At 32.6% G+C, this 20,469-nt stretch overlaps 1 protein-coding gene across 1 annotated transcript in view; it reads left to right on the top strand.

The window, feature by feature from the left end:
• Positions 1–1,172: 1,172 nt before the first annotated feature.
• Positions 1,173–20,469, top strand: part of LOC142336201 (uncharacterized) — a 108,849-nt gene continuing 89,552 nt past the window's right edge. Inside the window, exons 1-2 of the mRNA XM_075384856.1 lie at positions 1,173–2,375; positions 3,275–3,363. Coding sequence (XP_075240971.1) covers positions 2,311–2,375; positions 3,275–3,363 — 154 coding nt within the window. The 5' untranslated portion in view covers positions 1,173–2,310. The remainder of the gene's footprint in view (positions 2,376–3,274; positions 3,364–20,469) is intronic.

Raw genomic sequence — 20,469 nt, 5'->3', positions numbered from 1 at the left:
TATTGCAGTATATTTCCCTCATTTTAGTAATCTTAAAGCATTAAATCGTAAAATTGAGCGAAGTAAAATTTTGTGAAATGCCCTTACAGCCGAATATAAGTACTTTTCACATTTATTTGATTATATTTTTTGTTATAAGGCTCTTAATTGCTTTGTGGAAATCAATTTCACAAAGTTTAAGTTCATTCCGCATTGAACGGTAGTTGGCACCTGGAAGTTCCAGCTACTCTCTTTGGAAGTAGATTTTTTGGTACGTTTAATCGCTCGTAATGTAATTAGTCATGATCAAGCATTAGCTTGTTATAGGCTATTTAAACTCCGTTCTCGTTTACTGAATCACAAAGCACCACTTTTTGACCTAGAGTTTCATCTCAAATGTCACAAAATTGGAGGTTCTGATAATTAAACTTTTTGTTGGAGCTGCACCTCTAATAGTGCACAAAACTAGTAAATTTTTATTTTCAGAAGAAAACATCTGATACCATTTATTTTAATGAAGAGATTAAAACCAGTTTGTTTCTAGAAAATTTTTTGATTGTCACTATAACATTTACTGTTTCACTTTCTTTTATATTCATGTCGTTTTATAGCCACCTTAAAATCAAAGGCAGTCCAGGCACTTGATACAGCGCTATATGGAGACATAATCGTTTCTCAGCCCAAAATTACGCGAAAATTCGTAACCTCACGTGACTTTTTTGTTGTATTTTACCTTACTATTTTTGATGATTGGCTTGGCGATCTGAAAAGAGAAAACCGTGCAAAATTTTATTGTACTGTTTTGAACACCGGAACTTTTTTGGTCAGGAATAAACTAAACAAACAATGGAAAATAAACAATTTTATGTGTTTCATTTCCTTTTACCGTCGATTCACAAATGAATGCACGAAGCTGTCTAAATTGCAAACCGACATTTTAACCTTGTAATAATTTATCAGGTTTTGCTTTTTGTTCACCTACATTTTTCTCAACTGTGATTGGTTGGAAATCAAAAAGAAATGTTACCTTTAACAACAATGAAGTGGGCTGCAATTGCTTATGGCTGATTTTCCTAAAAGCAGTCCGGAACTTATTGTAAATGTTTCGAGTGACTGCCAATTTAAGTCAACTTAACCCAAATTACACAACAAACTAAATAGTTCCAGATTAAAAGACAAACTTTAGCCCTCTTCTCAATTGGATACAAAATAAAACCCTGTCAGGGTTTGGGTTTTGAAACGAATTAAGGTCTAATTTTAAATTTCCTCTCCCATTTTGGGTTAAGACTTACCTGTTTGGAGAGGTATTGGAGGCTTCCTGAGTTCGTAGATTGGTTTGATCGCTTTTATCGAGCTGGGCAAATCTTTTGTTTCATACAGGTGCCACTGTTTTCGTAAATAGATAGTTAGGGCCAAGTTAATAACTTATAACCTAATTTTAATCCAGTTAGCTCACCGATTAGAAGATCGCGATTGCTTTTGAAGCAGTTGAGAAATAGCAGCTTTTCAGTATATAAATTTGCAATATATTTCCAAATCAAAATTCCCAGAACTTTTTGCAGTTTTCCCACATTATTTACATTGGAACCAACTCAATAAGTGAGCAAGATATTAAAAGTTTCATTAGGTAAACAACAGTTATATTTAATCGCCTAATTTAGCCTGAATTTTATTTGCTCCTTGTAACATAATTTTTCCCACAATTTTTAGCCCAGAAGTTGCCCTGAAAGCTTGTTCCTTTCTAGTTCATGCCCCCTGTAGTTTTCCCTCATTCGCAATCTTGTGTTTGTGTTGTTGTATTTAAACTTAACACCTGAGCGGTACCTTGTTTGATTATGGACGTGTTCTCACAACAGACAAGCAAACGTTAATCTTTATTGCAGTTTTAAACTTCTTCCATAAGATTTGTTTCTTCCCATTTTAACTCTCTACTTTATTGCTGAGATTTTGAGTTTACTATTTAAATTGTGGACGAAATGTGAAAACTTTATTGTTGGACAGATATAGAAGTTAATTCTATATCCCTTTTTATTTGTCCCAAATTTAGCTTAGAAACAAATAATTTGGGAACCGTTTTACGCCAAATTTGGATTTGAAAGGACAATTAAATTAAAGTATAAATTGCCACAGCCTTTCTTATAACGGTTTCATATTTCATTTCCTTTAAAAAAGTAACATAAGTTTCAGTTAAAAGCCGAAACAATCTTCTTGTTTCTTTTTGTGACTGCTCTGAAAAAGCTGACTTAATTATTGCTGATTCTAACTTTTCTTGACTGATTAAATGAAAGTTGAGCTTTCCTGTCTCCTTTACTGCAGTTGTAGTTATACATTATGAAGTTGTTAGTCTTGTTACTTAACATTGCAATATATTTCTCTCCGACTCTTTGCATATACGGGTACGAGTTCTATTTCTTCAATTCAATTGTAAGCTATTCAAAAAAAATCATTAGTATCAAAAGCTAGCTGAGAAAAGGCAGGTTTCCACCTATTGATCGATCATTCCGAGCTGAAAATAATTAGTCACACTCAAAACAACATTCATTAAATATTTGAGTTCAACTAAGGCTTCAAATCCAGGTGTTCAATTCAGCATTCTTTTTAGTGTTCAAATCCCAAAGTTTCAAACATTGCACTTTTATTTTCAATTAGGTTGTAAATCTTCATGCTGTACAGTCTTACACGCACGCACGCACGCACGCACGCACACACGCACGCACGCACGCACGCACGCACGCACACACACACACACACACACACACACACACACACACACACACACACACACACACACACACACACACACACATACACACACACACACACACACACGCACACACACACACACACACACACACACACTCACACACACACACACACACACACACACACACACTCACACACACACACACACAAACACGCACGCACATACCAACCCACTAAGTGGAGTTTCAATTTTTTGCTATTTTTTAACATCCTAAAAGTCTATATTAGTAATATTTTAAATCATATCGGGTCAATTTACAAGAATTGAGAAGAGTGTCTATAACAGTCAACCTGCTCCTCGCCCTCAAACGTTTGCCATCAACAAGTGGTACTATACTTTCGCAATTAAAACAGTTCTCCGTTCTTTAGGATCACTAAAAATGGAACTTTTAAACTTATTCTTCTCCAAAGATTCCTCCACCAATGTTTATAGTAGTGTGATCAGAGATGAAAACGCTTATCTCGAATACTGTCTCCCAATTTCAAAAGCATGTATGTATCTTGTTTATACGGAGGGACCCTTGTGTTGTAGTGAAACTAACCCAGACGATGCAGCCACGACTGAGTTCTATGACAAGCTACTCGTCGGATACGATGGAAGGATCAGACCCAATTTCAATGGTATGTCACCCATACCTTTTCACTCATGCAATCCGCATTCAGTCAATTTAGTACATTTATTAAGAGGAGCATTTCTCCACTGATCCTTGATACAAGTTTAATCGTGTAATACTGCTCAGTTTACTCCGGAACTATATAATTGAAAAGCCCAGCTCAGTTTGAGCTAAACATTGAACTGCTCCTACCTGTGCCTTTGAAACCAGTAAACTAAAATTATAACCAGGCGTTCATTTTACTTGCAACAAAACAATATAATATTTCAAATCAATTAAGTGTAATTTTCAAAAGTATACACTTAAAAACTTGAATTTTGTTAAGAAAAAACACATCAATAAATATCTTCGTATTGTTTTCTTCCAAACAAAATAACTTTTAAAAGCTCCCACGTCCCTGTTCAAAGAACCTTTTCATAATGTGAGACCAAAAACTCAATAAACGTTTTCTTAATTTTTTCCATTTCTTGCTAACCGAAATCATTTTGGTGACCGATTCCATTTTGTACGCATTGACGTACAATCGAATTAATTCCAAGCTAGTTCTGACATATTGCCAGAATTTGAATTGTTTTGCTTGATTGTTTTGTCGAAGACTCAGATGCCCGTGGAAGTTTTCGAAACCTTCTTCTCTGAATATGTCAACATGAGATTTGATTAGCGGCATTTTGGCTGTTTTGAGATCAGCTGGAAACATTTTTGTCTATATCAATGGATCTCTCGCTCTATTTTAAGTCTTAATAAAAGCTTTGTGCTAATGTTAACAACTTAAAAGTCTAGATTATAAATTAAGATTGTTAATAGTTAACTGATATTTTGAAAATAATTTTTGTTATATTTTGAAAATAATTTTTGTTATAACGATTGTCTTATAGAAGACTCAGATACCCGTGAAACATTTCAAGACCTTCTGCTCTGACAATGCTCAGCTGGAAAGATTTTTGTCTGTATCAGTGGAGCTCTCGCTCTATCATGCTTTTTTTTAGAAAAACCACTCTTATAGCCCAGTTATTCTTTCGATTACACAATTTCAGGTTTTTTCAAATAAATGTTGAAATAAGGTTGTTGAAAAAAATAAGTAAGGGATCACACGTGATTTTAAAAGAAGAATATGTGTTCAGGGGAAAATTAAGTTTTCCTTGGTAAATTGTTTGCAAGCATGAGACATCTCCTTTAACATTTTATAAAGCTGCTTGCCAAATGAAGGTTCCTGTTGATCTGAATACCAAAGTTTTTGCGGCTGTTTTTTTTATAAACAATCCCAAATGAGAATTTTGGTGTGATAAGAAAATGAATTCGGTTTCGTTTGTATTCATGGTTAGCTTATTCATCTCTAACTGTTTTTGCGTCTTCTGTAAGACTTCCTTGACTTTTTCATGTAAACTGCTTATCTTAGAACTGAAACAACGTGATTCACCATAGTGAATTTTTCTTCCGTTGACAACCTCGTCATATTGGACAAAAAGTGTCAAATATACTTAAAACTGCATGCGATGCTGATTTTCTATGTGAAAACAGAACTGCTCTTTTAATAATTTTGTGCTGATCATTGAGATCTGTCATCTGACTAGAAGGAGGCGCTCCAATTTTTTTTTTGCAAAATCGGAATTACAGAAATTGGACAAAAGTTTGCACTAAGCAATTTATTAACTTTTTTGAAAATTGGTCTTACACAGGCTAACTTCATTTTAGTTGAAAAAAAATTTTCTTTAATGAACTTATTTAAAGTGAACTCTAGATATACGTGAATAGCCATTTTGCGTGACTTTGTGAGAAGAACTGATCAGTCACGAGGTCCTGCTGCTTTGTTATCGTCCAGCGAGTCAACGACTGAAAGCAGTTCCTTAGTCAGAGCACTGAATGTGAACTGCCGTATGTTAAGTTATCATGGTATTTACACAAAATGGTAAACCCTTGAAAACCCCAAGATTAGACAGTTGCAATCAGATTAGACAGTTGCAAAATTTCAGAGGAATTAAAAAACATCAACTTTTGCCAACTCATATCTTTAGCTGTCTGATTTTTACTAAGTGTCTGTCTAAGCTAATGATATGAGTAGGCAAAAGTTGATGTTTTTTATTTCTTCTGAAATTTTGCAACTGTCTAATCAGATTGCATCAAGCTTGACCTTTTTCAATTTGACTGATCTTCTGTTTAATGAATTTCTGTTCAATGATTTTTTCCTATTACTGAACAAAAACTGTTTTTAGGTAATCAAGTCTTCAATTTTTGCTTTATCCATTGCCTAAAAATCTGTAATCTCTATCACGTATCTTAATAGTACAGACAGGTGTGTCTTTTTGCAACAAATTTCTCAAAACTTTCGAGGAAGGAATAAACATATCATTGCCGTTCTCATATTGGTACATTTCCACCATTCCGCGAGAGCAAGATCTCTGTTAAATTTAGAATTTGAAAAAAACCTAAAATTTTTTCCAGTTATTATATTATCGTTCTCAGATTTCTTTGCGAAGTTTGACCCAAAAACTACAAAAACTGATTGTAGTTGAAAGGGTTCTTGTGACATGGTGGTCGATTACTTGGTCTTTCGATTACGGTCATTTTGTGTAAATCTCCCATCAGTGAATCTGGTTGAAAACCAAAGGTTAACTATTGCTAATCCTGCATTTGATGTTAAAATGTCTAATTAATCTATCTTTTTTCGTCTTGTTCAGCTAGTTAAAGTTGAAATCTCCTTGCAAAAACGTTGTTTGTTATACGGTATTCCCCCAATAGATTGACAGTGAGATCATCCAAAATAAAGTCCCCGAGAGATTTGTTTGGGCAATAGAAAACGTTAGCAAAAATTTTTTCATTCAAAGGGTTGCTTCTTTAAACACAAACCGTCTTGAAAAACATTTATTAAACCTTTGAAAATGAATTTTTACTAGCTGTACAGTTTTTAAGAGGGAAATTCCAACTCCTCCGCCTTTGAAGCACCTATTTGTTTGATCCACATTTTCGAAAAAAAAGACTATGAGGCGTTAAAAAAATGTTTTCAGTGTTAAACTCTTTGTTCAGCAATGTCTCGGTTTCAGAGACAAATGTATTAATTAAGGTGTTTGCAAAAGCTTGAGGGGGATTAAACGTTGTTTAGGCTTTGACAGTTAATGGAGGAAGTATTGGCAATTGTCGATACCTACTTCTCTATCTATCCAGATGAGGTACTGGGTTAATTTTTTGTCACTTGATAGCATGAGGCGTAAAAACGAGTAAAAAATTTAAAACTTCAGAAAAAAAGAATTAGTAATGAATCAACTCTTTCAAAAATAGCAAACACTGGAACTGTTGGTAAAAAACTGTTCAAATATTCAATCATGAATTTCACTATGATTTTCTATTCCCATCAGTAAAGCGAAAACTAAAAAAGTTCCAGAAAACTTGCATTGTTCTAAATTTCAACCAGCTACTAGCCACATTTATAATGCGTTTGTTGCAAAAATGTTTGTTTTGAATGGAAATCGAAAAAATTCAGGTAAAAACGATAAGATTTTCAATCTTGTGATAATTGTTGTATTGGTAGACAACAGTTGATAGGTCCTGACCTTTTGCTGAAGGATAAGATTGGAGAGCTGTACATGATTTTCGATCTCTCGCTTGGAATTTTCTGGATGTGCTATCCGGGAGAATAACTGTCCTCTCTGCTCTCGTTATGAAAATTTGATAAAAAATACTGTTTTTTTGTTCATGCTGTTCAACCTTGTTGTTGTAATGGATTTGTTTCGATGTTTTTTTTACTTTTTCAATCAGGTTATCAACCATTTTGTAAATGTGTTGACGGAGAAAAGAATTTTTGACGGATGAAGTCTTCTTTCTTCGTTTTCTCGAACGCTTTCCTCTCTTTCTGTCCCTTTGCAATTGCTTCTTTAGAATTGTGGTTTTTGCGGGTTTTCCCAAAACAACACACGCCAATGACCTCCGACTTTTGACTTGAGTTGAAAATTGCTAATCGAAACGATCAAAAATCAAACAAAATTCATACAACTAGGAAACTGAGATTGTGTGTTAAATTAATGAAAATAAATTTTCATTTTTTCTAGTAAATTGGTAGGAAGCGTTAATTTTTGTTTCTCACCAGTTTGTTCTAATTTAACACCGAAAACTTTTCTGTATGTGCTATCCGGGAGAATAACTGTCCTCTTTGCTCTCGTTTTAAAAATTTTATTAAAAAATACTGTTTTTTGTTCATGCTGTTCAACCTTGTTGTTGTGATGGATTTGTTTCTCACCAATTTGTTCTAATTTAACACCGAAAACTTTCAAAGACTTTAATCATGAGTTACTATCCTTCAATGAAATAAAAGAACGCATGTTCAAATGTTAGCTTTTGCATTTCTCAGAAACTGACTTCCTTGTAGCACTTTGGAGTTGGTCTACCGGATTGGAGCTAAAATTAAAATTGCACAATATCTACCTGGGCCGAGGATATTTGCCAAAATTATATAAGATGAACGGCAAGTTGCGTTGACAATTTGTAAAATTCATCGAAATTCCCTTCCATAATTTTGCACTGAATGCTTTGATTTTAAAGACATAATATTAATGCATTCAAAAAAAATTTATGTAAAAGTCTTGGTGTGAATTTTTCGAAAAGTCAACTCAGTTACCGCTTATCTTACCAATTTTTGCGTGAAAATTAGCGTAGATCAGACGTGATTTTTCGATGTATTTAGCGTAGATCTTACAGAATTCTGCGTTGAATTAAGCGTTGATTTTATAAAGTTTGATAAAATCAACGCATAGGCCTCTGGGTATGGGACTCAAGCCACTGAGCTCCTTCTTATTTCTCGTCTTCTGTACCACTGTGCCACAGAACTTTAGCTTTTTTACTAAACGCACTTTTTATAAATTGGACTGTAACTTAACGTTTGAAATAACTTTTGCGTTTCTAAGAGTAGCCTTTATGCCATTTTGCTGTTTCAAAGCGTAGTTTTTACAACTATGCAGTAATTGTTAGTTGCACTTAGCGAAGTTTTGTGGTTTTATAGACAATTTTTCAGCTTCATCATATTCAAAACTTCAGTTTAAAAAAACTTCGATGTCACTTTTGGGAATCTGAAATCTGTAACGTCACTCTAACATCATATACAGCCATACCAAATTACCCCCACCCCGTAAAATAGTATCCACCCATGTACTTAACTACACCCGACCCCTCCCTTTCGTACCCCCCAACGACCCCCTCCCCCCGCCTACCTATCGCCAAAACTCACACCCCTTAAGAACTTAGCATTCATCTTATATAATTATGTGTTGAATTTGGCATTAATCTTATATATTTCCTAGTTGAATTTGAAGTAGATCTTACATTCTTGCGTTGAAATTAGTGTAGATCTTACATAAAATTAACGCATTCACTTCTAATCTTACAAAACTTTGGGTTTTCAGCTCAAATTTTAGATATTGTTGCGTTGAGTTTAGCATTGATCTTAAATTATTTGCGTTGAAATAGGAGTAGATCGTACATTAATTCATCGCATTCATCGCCAATCTTATATAATTTTGCGCATATAAGCATATATCTTCCATAATTTTGCATTGAAGTTAGCGTTGATCTTACATAATTTTGCATTGAATTCAGCTTAGATCTTTTTCGATTCTTGTTCGGTTTTTGCTCTACTTTTCTCTCATTTCAGCTCTCTCCTGTTTCCTTTGCACGCATACAATTTTCAATTTTTTTTGAAAAAACCACAAAAAATTGTTCCTGCATACAACATTTTATCATCCAACTACCCCCCCCCCCCACGTTTAGCGCTGATCTTATATAATTGCGTTGAGTTTAACTTATATAATTTGCGTTGAATTTGGCGCTGATCTCGTATATTTCTTCGTTGAATTCAGAGTAGGTCTTGTTCGATTTTTCGTTTGATTTCTGATCTACTTTTCTCTCCCTTCAACTCTTTCCAGTTTCCGGTGCACGCAATCAATTTTTGATTCTTAAATAAAAACAAAAAATTGTGCCTACTCAAGTCATTTTATCATGAAACTACCTCCCCCCGGTAACTCCTACAACCTAATTAAATTAAAAAGCAAAATCAAAAGGCAAAGAGAAAAAATCAACCTTCAAACAAAACGCCTAAATAGGTAGGTCTTGAACGCAAATTTTGAAAGATCTACGCTTAAATCAACGCAAAATTATGTAAGATCTACTCATAAAAACGAAAAATAGTATGAGATTAGCGTTGGATACGTTGAATTTATATAAGGTCGACGCTACATTCAACGGAAAGAATATAAGATCTATGCAAGATTAACGCGCAGACATATAAGATTTTTGGTAAGATCAACGCAAAGAATGTATGATCTACCCTAAAGGTAACCCAAAACAATGTGAGACTTACGCTTGAAAACGCTAAGTTATGCAACATTGGTGGTGAATGAATTGAATTTAAGTAAGATCTCAATCACAAGGCAAAATTGCATAAGGTCTACGCTAATTTGAACGCAAAATAATGCAAGATTGCTGTTGAATGCGTTGAAATTATGTAGGATCCAGGTTGATTTCAACCAACGCAAATTTATATGAGATCTACGCTAAAGTCGAGGCAAAGTTATGTAAATTCTATGCTAAATTCAACGCAAAATTATGCAAGAATGCTGGCCAGCTATTATGCATAATTTGGCGTTAAAATTAGCGTAGATGCTAAATAAGTCGAACGCAATCACCGCCAATCTTACAAAATATTTCCATTGAATTTAGCATAGATCTTATATTGTTTTGCGTTGACTTTAGCGTAAATCTCACATTTTTTTGCGTTGAAATCAACGTGAATCCTACCTAAATTCAACGCATTCACCAGCAATTTTTTAAAATTTTGCATTAAAATTAGTTAAAATTTTTAGTCAACCCAGATTTGAGTTATTGCGCTGCAATTTTAAGGCAGCAAAAAGCTCGATTAACGTTTGCGGAAACATACAGCAAAGATGGGTATTCAAAATGATTACATTTTTCTTCAATTACGTTCTAATCTTTCAAACATACATTTGTGGCTTTGGAATTCACGTGAATGCGTTGAATTTATGTCGGATCTACGCTAATTTCAACTCAAAATTATTTAAGATTGGTGGTGAATGCGTTGAAATTATGTAAGATATACGCTAATTTTAACTCAAAATTATGTAAGATTGCTGGTGAATGCGTTGAATTTATGTAGGATCCACTAAGATTTCAACGCAAAAATAGTGAGATCTATGCAGAATTCAGCGGAAAAATTTTGTAAGATTAACGCTGAAAGCGTTGAGTTTATTTAGGAACTTCGCTAATTTCAACGCAAGATCATGTAAGATCTACGCTAAATTCTGGTCAGCAATCTTGCATAGTTTTGCGTTAAAATTAGCGTAGATGCTAAATATATTCAACGCATTCACCGCCAATCCTACAAAAAATTTTCCGTTGAATTTAGCATAGATCTTACATAACATTGCCTCGACATTAGCGTAGATCTCACATATATTTCCGTTGAAATCAAGGTGGATCCTACATAAATTCAACGCATTCATCAGCAATGTTGCGTATTTTGACTTAAAATTAGCGTAGATCTTACCTAATTTCAGCGCATTCACCGCCAATCTTGCATAATCTTGCGTTGAAAATAGCGTTGATCCTACATAAGTTCAAAGTTTTCACCGCCAATATTTCACAATTTTGCGTTTTTTATCGTTGAGACCTTCGCCCGGGCACTAAAGTACTCTAAATGCTCTGATTCTCTCTAGACATTAGTTTGTCCAATCGCGGCCAATAATTCCCATCAAAGTATACCAAGACTTTCAATATCACAAATGAAAAACTGTAGTACAAAATTGTTGTTGCCACTTAACAAAATGTTCTGAAAAGCACTTTACGCCACAGGCCTCTTTAATGCACCAGTTTTGTGCTATTAGTGCTAATTGCACGTTGATGTGGAAAAAGCTTTCAATTATAAGAGCTCAACAAAACTGAATGGACAGATGAAAAAATGTTATACTTGTGTTAACCAACAAAAACCAATTCTTTACGTTTTTTTGAACAAGTTAAGATAATATGGAAACTTGGGGTCACTGTTCGAAAATTTTCCTTCATTTTTATTACTGATTTTGTGGAGGCTCTGAGTAAGCACAACACTTTTTTAAACTTTCATTGTTTCCCGGGTTGAGGTTTGGTCAAAAAATAATGTAAGATTAACGGTGAATAGCGGCAAAAAAAAATTCGCCGCAAAGCGCCCACAAAGTTTAGCGTTGAATGCGGTGAAAGCATTCAGTTTTTGAAGAATTTGCGGTTTTTAGCGGTGAAAGTTTTTTTTCACCGCATTCACCGGATTTCTTACAAAAAGGAAACTGCGGTACAAAGGTTCGAATCTCTCACCTCTTGCATAGCAACAACTGCTTATTACACTGCGCCATCTGTCACTTATTTCAATGATATTTCCTGTGAATTTATGATAAGTGTTGAAATTAGCGGTGAATATTTGGTAGATTTGCAATTTTAGCTGTGAAAAAAAAAATTTTCACCGCATTCATCTGGTAGCGATGGAAAATTTTCTTTCGCCGCTTAAGCGGTGAAGGAAATTTTCATCGCTCAAAAGTTCTTTTTCACCGCATTCACCTCATTCAGCGCAAATCTTACACTTTTTACTCAAATTCACCGCAAATCTTACATCTTTTAGCAATTTTTAGCGGTGACAACTCGACCCGGGTTGGAAATCAAGCATTTTAATGCATATAGGAGGATAGGGAGGCTTCTGAATTACAAATAAGAGATTTTATTTTTGAAAGAAGTATTAATTGACCGTTATTTTAGAGAAGGGACTCTTGGTTTGATTAACAAAAAACCCCTTTCGTCGGCAAAGCTTGAGGAAACATAAGTTTTAGCGCAGAACGTAAGCTTCTGAATTAAAACAATGATTAAGAATTGTACATCCAAAATTAAGTGTTGCTGACTTTTGGCAGTCAAATTTAGCCTAAACAACAATCATCTCATCTGGCAAAAAAATCGTCTGAAAAATTAAAAAAAACTGAATTGGCAAACATTATTTGAGCTAATGTTCAGTTCGCATCGAGGATTTGCATCCTTTCTTAAACAGATCGCAAACGCTCAAAATTTTTAGTCAACCAATATTTGAGTCGTTGCGCTGCAATTTTAAGGCAGCAAAAAGTTCGATTAACGTTGGCGAAAGCCTACAGCAAAGCATTCAAAATGCTTACATTTTTCTTCAATTACGTTGTAATCTTCTAACATACATTCGTGTCTTTGAAGTTTTCAGTTACTTTTAAACAAAAAAGTAAACACTAAGAAAAATTTTCACATCTAGACCGAAAAACCCTCAATTTTAAAATAGATTTGCAGGTTTTTGCTTTTGCAGGTTGATGACAGAATTAAAATCCTTGATAGCAGATATACATAGACGTTGTTTGAATGACCAAAAACTTAGACCGGTTTAACCAAAAAGCTCCTAATTCTTAACATTCCCAAATTTCTCAGTTTTTAAACTTTCAACCTTTATTAAACACTTTCATTATGGATTAGGTTGTCCCATATTTTTATAGATTGAAACATTAAAATTATATGTGGTGTGTCGAGGCAAAACAAATATGTAAATGTACGGAGAAAGAAATCAAAAACCATATAATCATTTTTAATGTTTTTTATTCTATGTTCTGTTATAACTCGCGCTTTGCCATTCATCATTGCATTATAGTAGGCGTCTCGATTAAATCCATTCTCAATTCCTTTCTCTTTCACACAACAATTAATATTTTTTGACTTTGACTTTATTCCTATAAACTGTTCTATAACTGCACTACCAACATCGTGTTCAAACTCACCAGGGATTTTTTACATGTCTTATCTGACACATCTAGATTACCTAATTCATTGTGTTCTTTATCAATACTACCCTCAGTGAAACTCAGTACTAAACTATCTGTATCTGTAAAATGTAGTTTTAAGTCCTTGAGATTAGGTTCAAGGACTTCATAGAAAAAATTATCCAAGTGCGTTACACTTAGTTCCAATACAGTTTTACCAAGATATAAAGATGAATTATTTTCCATTAACCTCCTTGAATAGTCAACTAGTCTATACTCATTATATCTATTGACATTCTTAAATATTGGTTTACTAACACTCTTCGAAATTTTTTCTTCATCATGTAGGAATTTGGTTTGACAGAAGTTCATTAGATTCACACATAATCGCCCAAATAATGGATTATTCATTAACCTCCACATATCTTTGTCAGCGTCAGTGTTAGCTATATTTATTTTATTAGTATTGTTTAGCAAATACTCTTTTCTTATATAGTCTTGATTAAACCTAATAACTTTATGTTTCTTAGTAACCCTTAACCCTCTTTCAAAAAAGAACTTTAGCAATCTACAATATAGACCATATTCAACTGTATAATTCCAGAGTAATATCATTTCTCAGTCTTACAGGAACATTTTTTCTTTTCATATAACCCAACTCACGATCTTCAATTTTTCGTTAGTGGCCTTAGTGGTAAGTTCCTTGCTCTCTCCCTACATTCATCAGTGTATTCAATATCACAAATAATTCAATAACCATAATCAGCTACATCCTCAGTATTTAATATATCTTCGAAGCTAATGTCAACGTACTCAAACACTTCATAGGGTAAATTTTGCATCCTTGCTAGTCCATATAGATTGTTAGAATCCACATACAAGATGGTCCAACCAGTACTATCAGCAGGTCCAATTATCTTACCCTCGTTATTACTAATGAAAATAACTACTGTTGGTAGATCTTTGTCAACTTTACTATTACTATTGCTATAAATATGGTCAAGGCTAATACTATTACTATTCTATAAGGCTATTACTCTTGGTATTATTATTACTATTACTAATGCTATTACTATTGCCATTACTCATTCTTTTATTGTATTCATCACCCATAATACCTCATATATCACCTTTTTTACTATTATCAAAGTCATTTATCATCTGTATATCTTGTAATGTACGTAAGTTTATACCACCCGTCTTTAACCAGCAATCATTACTATAACCATTTAAACTAACGTAATACAGTGAATTAGGACCAAACTCTCTCATACTTGTCTTAACTATTTCTTTAAAACATAACCTAAGTCATTTATGTCAATCTTTTAATAATCCAATGTTAACTGTGTTCCTGACTTATATCTATTTAAACATATCTACTTCCTGTTGTTATTGTTACCTTGATAGTGTTGATTTTTTATTTAAAGTCTTGTTAATTTGCCTATATCTTTGTAATAGGTAGTCAATTTGAAACACTCAGATAGATATACTGTCTTACTTTCACATTTGTTCGTCTTTGCTATTTTATCAAGACTTACACTCAAAAAGACAACTGTCTATGAAGTTCAAACGTCCAAAACTCAACATCCTGGCTTTACAAATAGCACTATTTAAAGCCGATAATGTTCTTTTTATCATTGTTCTGTTTGAATTTCTCATTGAATAAAGGATTGAATTCATAACCAATATCATTATGAAATACAACGGTTTTATGCTTTGTTGTTTATAACAAAAATTACATAATTTACATGCTTGCCCTCTATATTTACATGTTTTATAACAATGATCTTCAATTTTATCTTAACACTATTTATTATATATACGACATATATAATGAGCCTCATGATACATTTTATCTTCGTCTGTATACATGTCTCTTATTTTTGTACTTAAGCATTCATACTTAACCTTGATTCAATTAATCCTGGATTTGATCAAGGCTTACAATTTTTGAATTAACCTTGTAGACTTGATCTGACTAATAACAACAATCACAATTCGGTTTACAATAATTAAATTATTTAGTTGACATTTTTTACATGAGTTTTTGTAAAACTTGTGACATTTTTACATCTAGCATGTATACCTGTTTTTTAAAACGATAGTTAATACACCTGCTAGTTTTGAAACTGGGATTGCGATTGGGTTGTTAGGTTACTAAGTTTTGTTAAGTTACTATGGGTTGTCTACTTAGTTGGTCTACTATAGGCTGCCCACTTAGTTGTCTAATCGACGTAGTCGCCACTTCTTGGAGCTCTGAAGGAGTTTGGCTCATCGGCAAAGCAATTTTTCCGATACTGTTAGTTATAGTAATAATGTTAATTTCATCGACGAATCTGCTTTGCAGATCGACAGGGTGTCAGAATCATTGTCAGTATCATTGCCAGCATCTTTGTCACTTTTGTTTCTCCTAAGGCTAGTTTTATTACTCCAATTAATAGTTGATAGAAAGGAATATGCGAAGGAGTTTGACTCATCTGCGAAGCAGGCTCGCTGATCTGTTGGTGTGATATAATAATATGTTGAGGTTGTTAGGTAACTATAGGTTGAATTTGTCTGTTTACTATGGGTTGATGTTGTAAAGTTTTAACATTTTGAGGATGTCGGGTTATTATGGTTTGAGGTTGTAAAATTTTAACCTTTGGAGCTTGCTGGGTTACTACGGATTGAATTATTTGTTCACATTTTTTTTCAACATATGCTCCACCAAAGAAAGCCTTCTCACACCTACAAGTAAAAAAATTGTCCTTATGTTTGGTATTATAATGAGATACTAACTGAAAACACCTATAACTCCCCTTTTACATTCTTATCAAAGCATTGCTAGATGGGGAAAATCTAAGTATATTATTAACATGTTCTGTTGATTGATGTTGTTCGTTAAATAGAGTAATACCAGTAACATAAAGAGTTGGATGATCAAATCTTTTGTCTTTTTAATGAAGACTGTATCTATTGATTTATATTTTATAATACCGTGTTTCTAACTACTAGGAATTAAGATCGCTGGACTATGATCCTTAAAGATGGCTGGACTTTTATAGGTTGTCATAGAGGTTGCACCATTACTACCTCTACACCGAGATATTAACAATACTGATAATGATAATGATAGGGATAGTATTAGTGATAATAATAGTAATAGTGATGATAATAATAATAATGATGGTAGGAATAGTAATAATGAAAGTATGAACCAACTATGACACAAATATATATAAATAGATAATATTTTAATATTTTAAATAAAAATGTACCTAGTGGTGATCAATTGTATCATTATTACCTCTACACATATTATATACGTGACGGGCGTTGTGACACATTGTTATCTTATGTATTCCATAATGTCTAGGAGCTCAAACGATATAGTCCTATGTTTTTCTTTTTTAACTCATTGGCCATGTCATCAACCACTTTTACATGGTTCTAAATTCTTGTATCTTCTCCTTAGTGATGTCATCAAGAGTGCATATAGTATAACACTCCCAATCTTTTTCACCTTTACATATTACTACTATACCGTTTTCATTGTTATTGTCCCTGTTGTTATCGATGAAGTCGCAGCTGAACTCCAAAGGATTTTGACTCATCTGCGAAGCAGATTTGCTGATAGTTGTTGTCTTTGTTATATAATTCTATTTACTGTCCTTTAAAAAATATTTTCTATTAATTAGTGGCACCATAAATAATTATAAGTGCTAGGGCTTTTTCAAGTTCTGGGCATTTTTCTTTATAATCACTTTTCTCTAAATATCCCTTGAGTGCTTCATTTAACTTAGCAATTTTTTTTGGTGCCTTCCAATATAAGATAATAGCAACAACTACTACTAAAATAATTGACCTAAAGTAAAATACATTTTTGTACCTCTAAAAGTGATTGTATTAACTTTTAGATTTGAAAAATTTATTGATTCCCATTGTATTAGGAATGAGGCTATGGGTAATACTGATCCAAAAAAGGTAACGATGTAGATTTAATGCCCATTGAAACAGTAATGAGAGACGAGATACCCTTTGCAATTAAGTTAGATAGTTTCAATATTGCTGTCAATCTTCATCCTATTGATGGTACTCATTGAGTTCTAGTTTTAAGAAGCGATGTCAATGGTGTTTTTTAATTTGATAGCTTTGATATAGAAACAACACCAATATTTCGACAAGATTAAATTAATCTAAGATAAGACGAAAGTATACAATTAGATATTGAGTGTCATCGAGATGCTAAATGCTTATATATGGTTTCACTTAATGATAGCAAGTTTAATATGAAAAGTGCATTACATAGCTTCGTTAATTAAAAAACTGCATCATTTAGAAAGTGTTATTATTTGTGTTGTAGAGATAATAATAAAACTGATAATAATATTGACAGGGATATTTTTGGTGTTAATAATAGTAATAGTGATAGTGATAATGATAATGATAATGTTCAGAATAGTAATAATGATAGCAAGATACAACTTATAAACAAATTGATTATAAATAGATTATAATTTGATATACTATATAAAACTGGACCTACTGGTGATTATAATGATGACGTAATCTGGTGATATGATTCTACTGCTATAATTATCACAGATATAAATGATGTACCATCACCTGATCAGCTATCTAAAGATAAAAAAGGAACCAGTGGTACTTGATTATGTACGAGCTAAGGAGCCAGTTATACATGAGTAATTCCATAGGGTTAGACATTATTATTGCATTAAGGATTTTATTAATCAAAATCCGTTCTCATTAGATTGACAAAGTGTTCGAGAGAACTCTCATCTATTTATATTTTGTTCTCAAAGGGGTAAGATCTGGGGAAAGATGAAACTTTATATAGTGACTTAATTAATAGTAATGAGATTACATATGGTGGGTTTGTTGGTCTTTGTTTTGCGGTTTAGAGCTGGCCTTATATTTATATTGTTTTTGATATGTCTAATCAACAACACTCTTGGAAACCTGAGGCTAATTGGATTAAGAAGATTGATCTGAGTGAACGATTGAAATAGCAAAATTAATATTAATAGTTATATTTTTTGTAAAGTGAAACTTAACACATCGCCATTAAAATCAATTGGTCTACCATTTTCATCCCTACATCCTTAATGCTAAAATCTGTTTACTGTATTCTGTTGTTCGCAACATTTTGACATAAAACATTTGTTGGCATTTTAAGTATCATATAAACTGGTGGTTCAATTAGATCGAATGTATATAATATATCAGAGGCTTTACCATTATCTTTTATATCAGATATTCTATTACAATAAAAACTAATACACTTAAATCCCAATATGTCAACAATCTCATTAGCTGTGTATCTGTCAAAGTGATAAAATTGTTTTATGAGTCCTAATAAGGGCTCTATTTGAGTTTTCTTTATCGAAACTAATACTCCTTATTTTTACGAGCTATTTCACGAGTTATTTTTATGTGCTATTTCAGAAACGTGATGAGATCCTGGTGTTATATTATTAATCATTGCCTGTGGAATATCAATATTATTATTAATAATAATATTGCTATTGTTGTTATTATTATCATTAACACTTGCTGCATAAATAAATTGATTATTATTCTAAAAAATAACTTCAAATAAAAAACAGATTATGCCTGATTTTGTTTTTTTGAGCCCTCTCATTCTATTGAAATCTTTCTATTGGCCCTTTCATTCTAAAATTAAGTGTATGTTCATTGTTGGTTTTATTTAAGTTTTCGTGTTTTTTGTAGTTCATATAGTATTAAAATTTCAGTCATTCTTATTCCTATAAAAGTGAACTTCAACCTCGATACAACTTATAGCTATAATAATGACGAACACAAGGTTATAAAGTACAAACCAAAAAATCTACCTACTATGAATTCTATTAACACCATTATACATATCATACCAAAACAGAAAAGGAAATCATTTGAAAATACTGGACTGATTCTTAGAGATAGATTTTAATATAAATGATAATTCTATTGGTGTTTTTGCAATTGATTTTAATTTGAGATCGGTTAACAATAATATGATTGCATAATTCAGTCCCACTAAACTTGAAACAATTGTTGGAAGAGATCGTATATTCGTTTGGATATATAGATAATTGTGATCCTAACCTATTGATGTATAGGTTACAAACAATTACTGATAATGAAAATGAAAGTGGTTTTGTCAGACATCAAGGAAAAAAAGATATATAATTTAGAGGTGACCATGAACCTGAAGAAAAAGGACATAAGTAAACGATGATTAATATGAGTGATCTAATTGGCTTTGTTTATGGTTCAGATAAAATTTTAAATGGTTTAGGACTCAAATTAATATTCAAGAGAAATTGTTATCACAGGGCATTGATTAGAGTTAAAGATGGTAATGGTGGTAGCGCTGTTCAAGATGGTATTTGGAAATAAGAGATATATCATGGAATGAACATAAAATTGATCCTAGTAATAATATTAGAACAATAGTACAAGGAAGATTAATTAAAAAGAATGGTATTGAAATTAGTTGTTGTGAAAGAAAATTATTTTAAAAAATAAGACTCATGCTACTGACTTCCTATTTGATCTTGGACTAGAGAGTGGTATGGAGAGACGTCAATTTATACTACTAGACTTTAAAAACAATAAGGTTAATGAAAGTAGTGTATCTAATATAATGGAAAGGTATTTACTGAGTGTTATTTCAAAACTGGTACTGAGTTTTATCACGAGGATAGAATGAATACAAATTATGTGGCTAATAACTACAATGAAGCAGCTAAAGAGATTATAGGTTTTAATAGAATTTTTAATGGATTAATTTATTTATTAAAGCCACATATAAATGATAGAATTTTCGAAACTAGTTATAGAATATATGTCTTTGATACTAGATAACAAAGTGATCACATAGGTCCTGCATCAGTACAACCTAATTTCAAAATTAGAGTAGCCGTTGCTAACTTTATATGTCATTCATTACTATTAGCTAATAATTATCAGTGTTAATAGTGATGGCATTGAAATGGTCGAGATTTTGTCTTAGACAACGCGGCCTTACCGATAGCAAGTTAGTTGTTTAGATATCTTCTGTTTTCTTTTTGTATATTTTTCAATTCTAATAGTTTTGATCAGTTTATTCATTTTGTCTAATTATTTAGATAAAGATTGGACTAACTTATTACATCATAACCTTTGGTTTTCGATTTAAAATTTCTGTTTTCTAAAACGATTATAAAATAAGTAGCATATTTTGACCTACACTCATGAAAAAGTAAATCGAACTATTATCAGTATTTGCAAAATTTTGCTAAGTTTTCATTATAAATAGTTCTGGTGAGGCGGATGCAGTTGTGCACGTT

The sequence above is a fragment of the Convolutriloba macropyga genome, chromosome 3 (genome assembly GCF_964194025.1).
Source record: "Convolutriloba macropyga chromosome 3, txConMacr16.3, whole genome shotgun sequence".
Classification (NCBI taxonomy): domain Eukaryota; kingdom Metazoa; phylum Xenacoelomorpha; order Acoela; family Convolutidae; genus Convolutriloba; species Convolutriloba macropyga.
The sequence above is the reverse complement of the archived record's forward strand: the minus strand, read 5'-3'. Positions and strand labels throughout refer to the sequence as shown.